Genomic DNA, 16,113 nt, shown 5'->3' on the forward strand with positions numbered 1-16,113 from the left:
TACCACATGATTGAGGGCAGGACATTGTGAGATAGCTCAATTTGTTATTAATCCCATTTAGAATTAATCGTCCTGATTTCTTCACCCTTCAAAGGGGTGGGGGGGTCTAGCACCAGTGCACACTTCAAAGCTCTACTGATAATCTGTATTTAACAAATGGGCCTAAAACTAATATTCTATCTCCAGTGCACGCAATGTCCAACAAGGACCTGGATCTGCATTAAATGTGCAGAGCTTCAGCATGCCGGGCAAGAGCACAGCGTTCACATGTAGAGCATGCAAAAATACAGATATGTCTGCAGAGCTAGGCTGCAAGCATGGGCTGCTCAAGCACACAGCGTGGTTAAATCTGCCGTTACTCATCTCTCTGTTCTAGCACGGCCGATCTGCAACTCATTATCAAGGTCCCAAACGCTCCCAGGGCCCCTCTTACCTGTCAATGTGTACGTGCTGTACTTTCCTCGTCGAACAGCGGCGTTACCAAGGACGCCAGCCCACACTCCTAAATAAACAAGCGGAAAACATGCTGTAAACATAAAGGACAGACACAAATCCGCTCTTCTGTGGGGACCATGTTAGCCTGGTTGCAATTCCCTGCACAGGGCATATATATTTGAATTACAAACTTCAAAGGCGCATCCACTCTCACTCGTCTAGCCTCATTCCCTGATATTACAATTGTGTATATTCCTACGGCTCGAGCAGGAAATGCTTCTGCAAGGATACCATTGTTGTACAAGCTCAAGCTATCCTTTCTGTATCCAGTGTTTGTGCGGGCCACTGGGGAAGAGATGGTAGGTGGATAAGTAGTAGTTGATGGCAGGTCATATTGCCTACTAAACCACTTTACAACATTGTTGTCTGCCCGTGCACCTTGCACTACGCGATCAGGCATTCATGTATACTCCTCTCTGCCTACATATTAAGTGATTAATAGCCAAAGCTTGCCAGCAAATGGTATTGTTGAGTCCCCTCAGACGAGTTCGCAATCTGAATATCCATTTCTGTTCTCTATTAAATAAAATAGTGTGCATAGTTCCTCCACGGGTCGGACAGATTTCTTTTTCCAGCACTGTCCATTCAAAGTGATTTTCCGAATGACCCATCTAGACATAATGCTCTACCAATGGTACAGTGATTTTTCTAGTCTTCATGCATGGCCTATGCTCAGTGTAAGGAAGGCATGGTATCACAAGTATGACATTGACACAGAAGGCATTGTTTGTAAAAGCTTTTTTAAATTTTTGGGGTTTGGAAAAACTCCTACTTTGTCCTATAGCTAGGATGGGAGCAGTCTCTACCATCAAATAATAAATAAAACAGTCTTAGTTGAGTGCGTCAAATCAAAATGGCCTATGCTAACAAAACCTAATGCCTGCCCTATCTCTTGTACAAAAAGTGTATAAAGGAGAATATGTATGCAAAGGAATTTCAGTGTTAGAATATAAAGAATAAATGTGGCTGAGTCAGCTCTCCTCCCCACGTTACACAGCACGGAGTAAGGCGGTCCCCATACACAGGATGACACTCTGGCTCAGGTTCTCAAAACAAAAGCAGTTCAAAACGTGGATCAAGACCCACCTGGCCTTTGGCGTTAAAGTCTCTCTTTCCAGCTTTCAAAACACAGTTCAACAAGTTCACGTTGGTCTCCCTCGATCGTGCTCGGACCTCTCAAAGCAACAAGTTCATGTAGGTCTCCCTCAAACAAAGCACTTGCAGGGGTTCCCTTCCCCAAGCTTAATTCAAATCCTTTAGGGGTTCCCTTCCCCTAATTTATCACACTTCTGGTCTCCCTCGATCGGGCTCTGACCTTTTCCTGATGTCAAAGACTTTCAAATGTGCGAGGCTGTTAAAACAGACCTCCGCAGGACCACTTCGACTTTCTCTTCAAATCACACTTGTGTTATTTGCCCTAGTATCTCTTGGTCTGGATAGTTCGATGTCATAAGTACAAAAGGTCAACATTCACCTTTTTACTGGGGTTAATTTTGATCACTCTGCTTTTAATAGTTCATTCACTTTATCGCAAAAACATTCACCTTTTTACAGACACTTTCGAATGGGTTTCTTCTTTTCGCCGGACCACTCCGCTACTCAGTATCGCTGGTTTCACAGCTATCAGTATTTCAAAGTTCACCATAGGTCTGCCTTTCTTCATGTCTCATTCACACGCGTGCAGCCTTCAATTGTGCTATATACTGTTGCAACTACAATCTTTGCTTAACACACACCAGTCTTTCATGTCGCTCGCCAACTCACCGGCTGTGTGCATTCCTTTCTTGTTTTTGCAGTTTTAATTTATGAGTCAAGATTAATACCACAGGCTTGGCATCACCTTCCCAACTCTGCCGTTCACCTGGGAGGGTCGCTGGCGTCCTTGAAACACAATGCAGTCTTCTTGTCTGGGATACGGCCTTCTCTGCGTGCCTTTCACAGCCTTTCGGAGGCAATGACCTCCTCAGGAAGATCCTGGGGTACTCTACCCTTTGCTCTCATCCATCTGTTCTTTGCTCTGCTCCAGTAGGATTGCCTTCGCCCCGGATGTTCTGCTCTTGCTCGTGTTTCTACCTTGCTCAGAGTGTGTCTCTATGTTCTGCCTTTTATCCGTGTGGGGAGAGCTAATTGGTATCAGATGTATGTACTTAGTCAAGTGCCTGACCCGATTAGCGGTAGATGTCCAATGAGCTATGTAAGGGTTAGCCTCTTTACTCTGTACCCTCTTCCTCGGCCCAGTGTTTGTGTTAAAAGTGAGGGGTCTGGGAGTTGGGACATTGGAGAATCCTATAAAATAGGATGGGTCATGTGTACAGGAAAGGGGGAATACCGCCTCTCACCATTAGTCGCCTCACCCCCACTCCCCGAAGTCCCCTCCTCCCGCACTGGTGCACCCCCAGGGTCTGGCTCTGAAGGTGATGGCTGTGCCATGGCCAAATGAGAGAGAGATCCCCGGGGACTAGTAGGTGAGATACCCTATGGTTTCTCACATACGTCATCCGTGTTTTAACTGGTCTATTCGTCATACCAACATATCTCAGTTGACAAGGACATGTAATCATATATACAACATTTTCACTGTTACAATTAGGAAGTCTTACAGGAATCTCTGCTTTTTTCCTGTACAAGTGCTTGGGACGTGATGAGGTGCTCCTTGGGGTTCCCATAAACCACCTCCAGGTAGCAATTCACTTTGTTTGTGGAAACTCCCAACCTTAGAGACTCCTTCCCTTTTCCAAGTTGCTCATACCATGTCATTTTATGATGTCCTTTCTTTTCTCTGCCCCTCTGAACTGTCCCAACACAACTTTGTGAACTGCAGCTCAACCCTTTCTTTTAAGGGGTACTATGTCATGCAGTACAGTACCATAGTTTTAGGATTGTCCACCCATGCTAAATTCTTTCCTTACAAATGTATTGCTAACTACTCCCACTGTTTGCCAAGAAAGTCGAGTTGTGAGTTCCACTATCATTATAACATCCATCAGTTGCCCCCGATGATGTTCAGACATGCCCTTTTAACACCTGTTGAGGCAATCTTTTCCTTAATTTGCCTTCAAGGAAAATTGTGAGAGTTCTTAACATGTCTCTCTTAAGTCAGTGGGCCTGGTGCACAGTTGCATAATAGTTTGTTGGTAGGAGAACTGTCTTCTGTCAAACACTTAAAATCTAAAAGTGGATTGACGAGAGCAAAGAATTCTACCCACGTTCTAAACTGAATTCGTAAGCACTGCTCTGTAATAGTTCTAAGCCTTTTCCTTTACTACTTCAATGAACAATTATTGCATTGGGCACCTGCAAATATGTTCCATGATAATCCCTTCATCTGTGCAAACCTTTGCACCCACTGTACACTCAACCGCTAGCATTTATCGCATGCATGCATACCTCTAGCCACATATTCACTTGTCTATACACTCCCTTGACATAGAACCCCTGTACAATCCCCTCCTTTGCTTGTATTCCCTGTGTACTTCCTTGCCCTTCACACACACTCCTTCACATATTTTGTCAGATCCCTGCAGGGAAGGTTCCCCAAAAGACAGGCTAAGGCTGTTCAGAGATTGGTGGTTGTTAAGTGAATAAAGAATACCAGGGTTGTTAGAGAGGTGTTTGTGGTTGGGAGGTTGTTCTACTCACCTAAGCGGAGCCTCCTCAGGGCCAAGTATTTATGTGGATTTAACTGATTTAATATTATGAATTATGAAAGGTTTACATTACCATTATGTATGAATTGTATAATGACCAAACCAATTGCATATAAGAAGGTAAGTAAGCATCAACATTAACATGAAGGAAATATCGAAGAAAGAAAAAAAGAAGAAAGCATGAGAATGTATTTTGTTAGTGTTAGGTCCATCTTGTGTGTAATTCTACCCATTTAGTGAATCCCCTCTGCTTTACGTTTGGGTTTTTATCTGACTCTCCTGAGTGAGTGGGAACCTTTTCACTCACTCACTCATTCCTTTTCTGCAACTCTGGGAACCCTTTTTGGTTACCATTGATGGAGTCTGCTGTCCTCCATCTTTTTGTAGCATCTGTATTTAACTTTTTCAGCACACAGCACCTTCTGTGCAGTGTTGCTCGGAGCGCCATGACCTTCCCTCTTTGGCTTTCTTTTATATTCCTGTGATAACATTCTGTTTGCAGGGCTTTTTTTTTTTGTTTTGTTATTGTGCCTATGCGTTTCTTTTGTGAGATCAGCACACCCCACCTATGTGAAGTGCTGATGGGACACATTGTATCCCTTTTCTCACTTCTCCTGTAACTTCTAGTTACAGTGGCAAGTCTATCTGAGTGGCTGTTGGCAGTAGATATTTTCTGCTGACTTTTGTGTGTTTTACACGCAGGCTGATATTGCAGTTGCGGTAAGGGACACATGAGTCACCTTTGACCTAAAATGGTGCCAGTCTTCTTTTTTCACCAACTCACGATGGCTTGCCCTTTCTTGATGCGTATTCTGATAACCTGGGTGAGGGGTGGGGGGGGAGTCCTGCTTACTCCTTCTCCTTCGACGGGCACCCATTGGGAAGACCGCCCGGAAGCACCAGTATGTCTGGGGAAATAGGAAGCTTGGATGACACAAACTCCTCAGGTCTTCGCCCTCCAGTATGTCTGCTTAAATTGCTTAAATCCTGTTCTGAATGAGTGCCTGGCTGTCTCCTTGAAGCAGCCACCACCCAAAGTTTGAATGTTGTATGCATGCTTATCGGCTGGGTTCCTGCATAAAAGTTGAGGGTCTTGATGCTAGAGCCAGAGTCAACCACTGAAAGATCCATTCTGAAGAAGAAGAAAGTAGAGGACGTCTGCAGCTACTTCCAGCGACCGCCAAAGCCGACTGAGTGACCGCTGCTGCCCTATCTTCTGTGCGGCAGCTAAGATCCTGACTGGGCGACTTCCTCCTTTTGACAAGTGGGCCTAACCAGTCTTGAGACCATTTGCAGTTGGAGCCAAGCCATGAAGTGCTGCAACCTTCCAGGCCTGCAGAACCTGAATACCCTCGGACCTCTGGCACTGCTGCAGTGCATCGTCTCGTCAAGTGGAGCTCCGGCTGCAAACTTGTTAGCCTCCGTCTGGCCCTACAGAGACTCCACCCCAATCGTAGAAGTCACCTCGGAAGAGTCGAGGACCGAGAGAAGGAAGAAAGTCTGCTGGGTGACAACTGTCACTGCTACAAAGCATCTGTGGAGCCTCCACAACCAAGTGCCACAAAGGATGACTGATGGGCGTCCCTGTGACCAAGTCTGATCGTCTGCTACCGCCAAAGGTTCCTCTTCCAGCTGCCAAGGAAAGAGACACGAACCGGAGCTGCTATCGTCTTATCGTGGGGACCTGCCAGTGAAATTGTTGTTCTTCATCATAAAAGGTACTGTTGGATGCCTGGATACTTACTATGCAGTTGCTGTATTGCTGTTCACTCCTGCTGAGCTTCCTGAGCCACGTTGGGGTGGACAACCCAGCTGCGTTTTCCCGGGCCTAAGAACATCCGTCCTAGCGTTTAAAATCCATCAGGTGGCCTATCTAGCCCCCCTCAACCCTTCAAATCCAATTCCATTACTTGTTACGAAAAACACTTCTATAATATTTGAAAACTTTGACAGCGTCTGCCTTCCTTTTTTCTGCTGCCCAAGGGTCACTGGTCCCCCAGTGTCCCCATCTGACTTTGGTTTGGATAGGTTTGGACATCTAAAGTAAAGCTTTCCTAAATGTTGCCTACTTACCAGTATTGCTATTTAAGTAAACATTGGTTGATGAATGATTTGCTAACTTGAAGCTACTCCACACTTACCTGTTTATCATCTCTGGATCTACTATTGAACTGACTATTGCAACACCAAAAATCTATTGTTTATATCTATCTGTGTGAACTATTTTTACTTACCTGAACTGTAGTGATTTAAACATTGTCTTAGTATATATAGAAAACATATTTATATATAGCTACAGTGCGTAAGGGTTTCCTTGACCATAAGTGTATTCACCCTCCTAGACTAAGCCTGGCTGCTCGACCATAGCTACCAAATTCTTTTGGGCAGTTCAGGTCAAACCTAAGAATTGAAGCACTGTACATATAAAAGTGAGTCTTCTCTAGTCCTACCATAGGTGGGCTTTATGAAAATTCCCTAACAGTTAGTACTGAATATTAAACATAAATATTATGTTACTGTAGATATTCTTTAAGTCGAATAAAATCTATTGCATACACACCAGCTTTTAGTGTAGAGAAGCTCATCTAGTATTTAATATTTAAGAATGTTGTTCTATTTTACGAATTCTAGACTATATTTAAACCACTGTACCGCCTGGGAATGGGACTGATAAAATTAGACATGATATTGTAATTGAATGCTGTATGTTAGATTATTAGATATTAACAATGGTAGCGAGGCCTCCCTGGGTTTCAGGGTGTTCCTCTGATAAGTGATTTGTACGGGATCTTTGAAGACTTGACAAGTAAGAAGCTGCCACCAGCCCACTCCCCTACACACATTCTGGGTGATAAAAATCCCCTAATGACCAAATGGGTTGCTCAAAAAGTACCCGTATCTTGGTGGCTACGTGGAATACTAAGGGCATCAAATCCAAAATGAGTTGCAGCATCGGGGAGACCTGAGAAGAAGTCCTTCAAATCAGGAAACAAAAAAATCCAAAAAAGACAGTGGAGACTCAGTGTTTGAAAACAAATCCCAAAAATTGACATTTCACCCTAACTCTGTTTGCTTCATGCAGGTTGGTTCCCGGTGATTGGAGATGGGCCAGGACTGTGTTCTTGTGCTTCTCAGATGATGTATGTGTTGTGAGAAACCTTAAGGCACTCTTGCACCTACTCCCCAGAGATCTTCTCTTCAGGCATCGCTTTTGGATCTCGACCCTGGGGGTGGACTAGCGAGGGAGGATCACCTTTTCGGAGGGTCCTTGGGGATTGGGTAGAGGGTACCTGAAGGCAAGGTAAGGTATCCCCATTTCCTGATTCACCTTATCCTCCCTTGGCCTTTGTAGGATATTGATGCCCAGATCCTACTTTTCCTCCTGAGGTCAGGCCAAGTACTGAGAAGAAACTAACCCCAAGAGTAATGAAGAGTAATGAAGATTACCTATAGGAGACACCATGATAATACTGAGACGAAGAAGAGGGAGCCTGAAGGCTATAGAGCTGAAGGCCAGGCATGTCAAGTTAATTGGACTAATTGTGGTCATGATATTGAACCAGGGACTTCACATCTGCTGCCTGTTGGAGACTCACAGCTGGAGTCCACAAACAGCAAAAGAAGCGAGAAGCCTGTGAAGTGAGAGGAGCAGGAAGACCAGCCGTGAAACCAGGCGGTCCGATTGCTGTGGCTGAGAGGTGCTTGTTCCCTGACTGGAAACAACAGTCTGGGGGTGTCTGCGGGGAAGGCAGTGAGATCCTCACGTACGAACCATGAAACTGGGAAAGAACCGTTACACGACCTGTGAGTGCCAATGAATGAGAGAAACCTGGTGCGCGTTTGAATGTTAGTGAAGCTACACTGTATCAGAGTGGTCACATGCAAGCAGCACGTTCTCGAAAGCCTCCGATGAAAACCAAATGATGAAATAGACGAATGCAAGGCCAACAAAGGACTAATGAATAACAATGTTTCAGAGTGGTAACTGTTGGGGAGAATTCTCAGAAATGTGCTAATTCCCTCCACCTTAGAGACCCCCAGCAACTTTGATGGATTTTGTGGACATGATTGTTTTAACCTGGATTGTTTTCTCATGTATTTTAATGTGATTTTGTACACTGTGCTTCTTTTGGTTGTGGAGTCTGACAAACTCCATAGGCATCATCTTTTACATTGTGACACACAGCACTTTCAGTGCAGTGACACAGGGAAGTCTTTCAGATTTCCCAAAGGTTTAATACCTTCTCTGGGATCAACTACTGTTTCCCAGAGCAGTGAAGTGAAATTGACTTTACTTACCATTTTAACTTTCTAGACCCAGCACACACTATATTACAATAGGGTGCTGGAGGGGTTACTTAGTATCCCCTTTGTCTAGCTTCTCATGTAACATTTTTACATGACCCTTTTCTCACTGAATGACTGGTGGCAGTGGTTTCTTTTTAACTACCATGGTTTGCATTTACCGCGGGCTGTGTTCGCAGCTGCAGTAAAACACCCAAGGGTGCCATTTTTGCCAAAATGGCCCTGGTCTTCTTTTTTCACAAATTCTTTGTGGAAAGGTCCTTATTGAGAATTACTCTGCGCGCCAAACCAGGTTTGGTCCCATTGTTCGCTTTGCCCGCCTCTGGCTCTAGGGTGTCTGGGGTAGGCAGGAAGTGAGGGAGGTGCCCGAAACTCCCTGTGCTTAGTCTCCTAGTAGACCCAAATGCACTCTGTGGTGATTGGCCGGCTGACTGTCTGGCAAGGACAGCCACTCTGCTGGGTGACTGACAGCTAGGCTGGAATTAATGGGAGAGAACTGAATAAAAGGCGAGGCTTTTGGCTTGGAAGGCAGAGTCGACCACTGGACGAAGGAAGCGAAGAAGAACTCTGAGGACGCCTGCTGCAACTCCTGGACCGTTGGTTTGCCCGTTAAAGCCCTGCTGCTGTGCTCAAATTCCAAATTCGTATCGACAGAGAAGCCCCTGCAAGGACGATTTCTCCCTTTGAGTTGGTGGGACCAATCAACTCCAAAGTAAGCCACCTGGACATCCATCTCAGAGCTGGTTGAATTTCCACAGAGTTGCTGCTGGACACCGTATAGCCAGGGAGAGGAACAGCTGATTGTGTGCGTTGCTTTTAAGCTGGCCTTGAGCTCCAGGAAGATCCTCCGGACTCCCAGGAAGCAGGACTGACCTAGCCCAAGCCCCTTCAACAGGGTGTGGGACCCCAGAAGCAAGGAAAGTCCATCTCGACAGCCAGGAACCACAGTGTTGCTATTTGCGGTAGACGCGAGGAGCTGAAACACTGAACAGCCACTGAATTGAAGATTGCCAGTTGCGAGCGGTGACCGTCCCATTGTAGTGCAGGAGTCCCCAGAAGTCCTCCCTCTTGTCCCCACGACTGAGGCCCAGGAGCACCAGGATCTGCAGAGCTGCACAGGAACAGAAGTCATCTGCTGCACTTTTCTTCATTCTAAAGGTACTGTAAAGTCTGAGAGAAATTACCTCTTATTTTAGATTTAGAGTTGCTTGCATCCTCTACTACTCACAGGTCTAGTCAGCTTGTGGCCCTACATTTGATTCTTCTTTTCTTCAGACTTCTAAAACACTGTGCAAAGACGTTCTACTTACCTATAAAGAAGTGCTTCAGCTCATATAGACTTTTGCCTATTGACTTAGCGTCTTCCACTGAATGACTCTTATTGGGGGATCTGAAAGTATTTGCCTGCTTAAGAATATTTGTGGTCTCTTGTATGTTCTAAATAACCCTTTCCTTTGACTTATTACTATATGATTCTAAATACAACAGTGATATATTAATATCGCCAGCACCCTATCAATTGAAGTCACCTGAGGATGTAGGTAGTATCTGTGGGCCATCCCAAAAGGGTATCGACTGATTTAGAGATATTAAGAGTGTGTATTTCCTGAAGTGCATTTGAGTGTTACTGTTCTATTGCTCCCTTCTGAAGAAGGCTTATTCTAACTGACTGCTAAATAAATGAATAATTGTTTATTCAAGAAACCTTGAGTATAAGAGTTTATTTGAATACTTGTAACTGTAAATCTCGATGTAACTCAACCACAGCTCACATTGATCCCTTCTGAGATAAGCCTGGCTGCTCAACACGCTACCAAAACTGTGTAGTACAAGCTTATACCAAAGGTTGGGTTTCCTACAATCAATATATTAAAGCGGGCCCATATTGCACAAAACTAATTTCACGCAACAAGGGCCGTAAAACAGAGCCTCTCACTTTCGCATATGCGGGACAAAAGGATACCAATGTGCAAGGTCCTCATGTGGTGCATCACACAGAGGACAGGCCCGATTGGCATCCCCTGTAAAGGCCGCCACCAGCGCCCGTAATGGGACACAAGCAAACCATGCCCTAGTTACGAGTACACAGTTTGTTGAAAATTCAGCCCACAACAGATATTTCGGAACTCCAGGGGACGTGATGGTCATTAGCCCTCTATTCTTAGGTTTCAGCAATTCCATGCTTTCTCAATTAGTGCTCACGTGGTCGTAGAGGCGAGTATCCCACAATTTTATCTCACCTCGACAGACATTGCGGGGCGGAAACAAATGTGTGATAATTGCCTGCAGTTGTTTTATAACATGGCACAACCATGGAACCCTGCCACTGGGATCTTTGGCAATCATAGCGATAATCAGTTCCTGGGTTAGAGTAGCTCTTTCATTGTCCCTGAGCCAATGCAGGGTGGGCTGCAAAGAGACCACATCCCTGATTGGCCTACAGCAAAGCTCCATGTATACACCAAAATGAGGGGCCGACGAGGGCAGGACCAACAATTTCTTGTAGAAATGTTTCTCCCTTTTTTGGACTGCAGCAACATTAGCGTAGCCCCTCATCTCCATCCCAAATCTGGCAACCTTAGTTTCATTAGGTAGGGCAATCCCCACCATAGCTAGAGGGCAAGTTAGGCGTTGCACTCATCCTGACATTTTAATAAAGCTTTTCATAACTGTTGTGTGTCATCTCTTGATACCATTCCTGTCTCACAGTGTTGAATTTGGCTTCTTCCGAATTCAGACGTCTCACAGCATTGCTGGCATGTGTGACCATACTTAATCCTGCCATCTCGTAATTCTTTTCCCAGGATAGCAAAAGGATACCAGACATCACCAGACCTCCGCCTGACCTGGCTGCAGAACATGGCCGGCAAGCACTCAGAGCGTGGAAACCATGCAGAGGCAGCCCAGTGCCTGGTGCACTCAGCTGCTCTGGTGGCCGAGTACCTGAACATGCTGGAGGACTGCCGCTACCTCCCTGTTGGATGTGTCGGCTTCCAGGTATGTTTTGGAGAGAAATAATGTTTTTGGGGTACGGGACATACACAAAAGCAGATACTGTAGCCAATTTAGCGGTTCACGGTTTAGGATGGGAGGGAAAGGGTAGGTTTTGCCTCAAGCTTGAGGCAACTTTGTGCTTCCACAGACACACTATTTTCATGGAGCTCCATGAAGAGTGCAACCCAAGTTTGCTACAGTAGGCTTTCATATTCGAATTATGTTCTATTTTACTAGCCAGGAAATAGACCAACAAGGCTGCCAATGACTGAAGGAGTTCAGCTCACAGCTCAATAGTTCCTAATGTGAGTTATGCTGACTGCTTATTGGTTGGGCAGAAGTGAACTACAGCTAGAGCCACTAGACCGTAGAAGGCAGTAGGATGTCCCATCTGAGACTGTCTGGGAGTAACTGTATGAGTGACAGGTGACTGAGCCAATGACTGAGGAATGTTTACAGCATAGAACATCTAGTGGTTTCTTTGAGGAAAAGGTAAAAGGACAGGGTCAGGCATAGTGAGTGGTGATGTAAACAGAGTCCCTGAGAGGGAGGAGTCCAATTTAGAATGGGAGGGAGAATCTAATCACTTAATGACAGGAAACTAGCCTTATGTAAATTGAGGCATAATGAACCAGGTCTTTGGAGAGGGGATTCCTCATGTGTAGGCATGGGTGACTCACCCAGGAAAGGAATAGACCTCCTAATGCTTGTCGACAGAACAGCTGACTGATGAATAATTAAAGAATTAGTGACCGCCTTATGACTCGGATGATATCACTATGCAATGTTCAGGTGTTGCATTACAGGAGGTAGGCAGTGTTCTAACAAAATACACAAACGCATTTTAGGGCACTTATTTATTTCTATGCTATGGGATCTACAATGGGGAGTTGTACAGAGGTCGGAGAGCCTCAGAGTCCTCATCATTCTAAACACAATGAAGTGCACCATACCTGATCTGTAAATATGTCGTGGGCATTTATATTTGTGAGATGCACATGTTATTTTGATTAATCTGATGAATACAGAGCACCAATCACACCTTTGCATGTCCTTGATTTGTGGTATGTTAAACTGGTGTCAGATGATCAAAGAAATGTATGGTTTGTGTCCTTTTGCCCATATATTAGTGGGTGGAGGCTCCGTTCTCAAATAGTAAGCACCCCACACTGTGGAGTTTGCATTTTTCACCAGGCTGGGGGAACAGCTTATGAATCTTGGTGCTCTTGTGGCTTGATTTCACTCTGTCCAGGGTTATCACACATACAGAGGTGCATCGCTGCGTCCACCAGAGAATTGTGCTGACTCCCAAATCAAAAGCAAGCCATGTTTACATGTGAGATCCCTATAGACATATTCAGTGTGAAACATATCCCCTCTGAGATTCTCTCTGTAACAAAGGTTTCTGAAACTGCATCTTCTCTTTAAACATCAGCACACAGAGCATTTGCAAAATGTGAGAGGAGGGGGCTGCATCTGGGCTTGAAGGGCTTGGGGCAGTGTCCCAAAAAGGGGTTGACTATCAACAAAAGTAAATGGGAAATGTGTGTTGTGGTCATTGTCACCAGGAGGTGCAAATCATGGCTGATTAGAAAAGGAAGGGGTGCTTAAATGTGCATGACATGTGAATCATGCGGTTTTGATAGTTTCAGTCTCTCTGTGTTTCTTTAGTTTTATTTTGAATAGAATTTCTTTGTATACTGGTAATTGTAGGCTTTCAATCAGAATGGGTAACTAAAGCTACAGCGCGTGTGCGTTGTAAGGGTGCAGAAGTACGGGTGGTGGCATGCTTGTTGGCAAAGACTTTTATTATAAAAAAATAAAGAAAGGGAAAAACCTATCTTGCCCTAGTTCTATGAGGGGTTGCCCTTCCTCAAGAAACACACTAAGGACTCTATCAGTATGTCTTGTAAAATAATGTGTCCATCGGCCTGTGTCCAAATCTATTTCTGTCCCTTATACTAAACTAACTAGGGAATATCGTGCGTCTTCTTGATCCAGAAGGAGGCTTTCTTTGTTCCATATACAGCCCTTTAACGTTCAGTTCATGGTTTGAAAAGATGAGTGACTCTTTAAACACAGTTCCCAAGAATCAATGCCCAAACGTAGTGTTAAGTCTGGTTCACTTGCCTGTCAGACCAATCTGTAGAGCTTTCAGATACCAAAACATTTCTTGTATCAAAAGTGGGTTGGGGGAGGGTCTTCCTCTTGTTTCTACTTCCAACTTAAAATTGTAGTGCCAGGTTTGGTGCACTATCCTGCCAGACTTGACTATAGAACTCAAACTTCCAGAAAATGTCTTAATCTTTCACATGCGTCCCAGATCCCTCTGGGTTGTTTTGGGATTTCCCTGACCATTGTGCAGCTCCTTTCCCTTCTGTGTCAGTCCCAGAGCCCTTAGTATTCTATCAGACTTTCACCGACTTTCTCTGGGTCTCAGCTCCTTGACTACCTGTTTCTTCGCTCATTCATGGGTCCCTGACCCTTGAGCTTTGCTTTTGTGGGCCTCCCTCAACTTCAGGTGTGTTCACCTGGTGTGTTGCTTTTGCCGGTTCTCTAGACCAGCTTCACTTAATGTCCAACTGAACAGACCTGGTGTCTCTCCTGTCAGGTACTGTTCCACATAGGATATTGCATACAGTTTGTTTCAATCTCTTTCTACTTGATTTTCTGAGGGACCCAGACCATCTTATCTTGTCCATCGTATCTCTTTTGCGCCCCGACACATTTACCTTGGCTCTGCCTCTGTGGTTCACGTGGGTCCAGACCCCTTTGTATTGGCTTTCCAGGACACTTGGTTTACTCTCCTGCCAAGTGTCTACTGATGCAGCGTATATTTCTCTTACGGTCCTTGACCTGTGTATTATCAGCTTTCGTTTGTACTCGGTCTCCGATCCTCCATAGGTTACCCTTGTCCGGTCCCAGACCCACTCATGGACCCAGGCAGCAGCACCCATACCTTGTTTTCAGGTTCCTGCTGCCTGGCCTTCAGCTCAGGCTTCACTGACGCTTAGGGCGAGCATCCGATCCTTCTCTCTCTGCTACCGCTATGATCCACGTCCCTACTTAAGCGAGTCAGACTGCGCAGCTTCCACCAGGAGGTATCTCAAGTCTTCCATGTTCTGGTTTCTCGTGGCCTGCCTGTTCTTGGCAGTGACCTTAAAGACGGTAGCTTCTCTCCACTGCCGTCCCGGTCTTAAGCTTCTTCCCTTGTCTCTCCGTCAATGGCATTCAAACTTTGCTCTTGGTGCCTTTGGGGCAGGCTTGACCAATGGCACATTCCTTCTTCTAATTTGTACTTTGGAAAACCAATAGGCAGTCTCCAGCAACTAGACTGTGTATGTTGGTTTCCATAGGTATTCTTCATAGCTCCAGCCTTCCTCCTCATCACAGTACTGAACTGATGATCATCATAGAGTTCAGTGGCACTCATCTTCGTCTCAGTATTCTTCTGGGACTGGTTTCCTCAACTCTACATAGAAAGAGTGTGGGGTAGGGATGTCATTTCACCAAAATGCCAGGGGTAGCAGAAATGACATCACACGACCCTTGACCTCAGATGACATCACAGGAAGTGATGTCATTTGACCCCACCCCGAAGTGATATCGTGGGAAGTGATGGAACACGACATTTCACCCCTTGACAAAACTGGAAGTGGCATCACATAGCATTGTTCCTAAGCACACTACGAAAAATATTGTTACGATATCACTATAATGTGATGTACATTTCATACAAGAATGGATTGCCATATGTATCATTAGGATCAGTGTGTATAGACCCATATTACCAAATTACTGTGAAGCAAGCAGACGTTCAAGGCCAAAAGGCCAAATGAAAATTATATGTTATTATATAGCACTTGCGCTTAAGCGCTCTATATAGAAAAAGTATTATACACGCAATATCACCCAGCCTGTGTAGGTACTCCTTTATCGACATCAGAAGGATGAAAGGCTGCATTGAGGTATTTAAGAACAGTCTAAATCAGTGACTAAACCCCTGAAGTGTACCTGAAATAAACCTTTAATGAGTCTAGCAATTATTGTATAGAATTCTAGAAATGCACATTTGGTATTCCTATTCTTTCTTATTTAGGGTCAGTGCTGAGACTTTTGGCACCCTTGTTCTTTTTTTTTCTCTTCTTTTTTTAAGAGGCCTGAACAAGAAAGCCAGCAACTCCAGAAGTAAAGTGCCACATGGTGCTGGCCACAGCTTGCAATACAAAAAGAAAAATAGACATTTTATTTTTCCTTTTTTGGGGGGGGGCAGCAAGGGAGACCACGGGGGTAGCAGTTGCGACCTCTGGCGACCCGTAAATGACGTCTCTGATGAGGGGGCAGCAGGGTACTGAGTGAGGTGAAAGGAAGGAGGGATCATAAATTAGGGAGGGGAATACCGCGTTCTCCCAAGGTGATCGTCACTGGTCCCATCGAAGGTTTCACTCCCAATGAGATCCACCCGCTGTGAGAAACCAGATGGTGTCTCACCCGCTAGTCCCCGAGGATCTCTCTCTCAGGTGGCCAGGGCACAGCCATCACCTTTGGATCCAGACACAGTTTGGGAGGATCACCTGGGTAAGGGGTCTTCAGGGAGTGGGAGTGTGGCAGCCGATGGTGAGACGCGGTATTCCCCCATATTTTGTTTATCTAACCCATCCTATTTTGTAGG

General features: G+C 45.1%; 1 protein-coding gene across 6 annotated transcripts in view; it reads left to right on the plus strand.

Moving 5' to 3' along the window:
* The window catches only part of DOCK6 (dedicator of cytokinesis 6), a 1,219,180-nt gene that overhangs the window by 925,469 nt on the left and 277,598 nt on the right, over positions 1–16,113 (plus strand). For all 6 annotated transcript variants that reach the window (XM_069604231.1, XM_069604230.1, XM_069604232.1 and 3 more), the window contains one exon: positions 11,252–11,444. In XM_069604231.1, the coding sequence (XP_069460332.1) occupies positions 11,252–11,444 (193 nt within the window). The remainder of the gene's footprint in view (positions 1–11,251; positions 11,445–16,113) is intronic.

Source organism: Ambystoma mexicanum, chromosome 3q (genome assembly GCF_040938575.1).
Source record: "Ambystoma mexicanum isolate Mex_15411 chromosome 3q, UKY_AmexF1_1, whole genome shotgun sequence".
NCBI classification, from domain to species: domain Eukaryota; kingdom Metazoa; phylum Chordata; class Amphibia; order Caudata; family Ambystomatidae; genus Ambystoma; species Ambystoma mexicanum.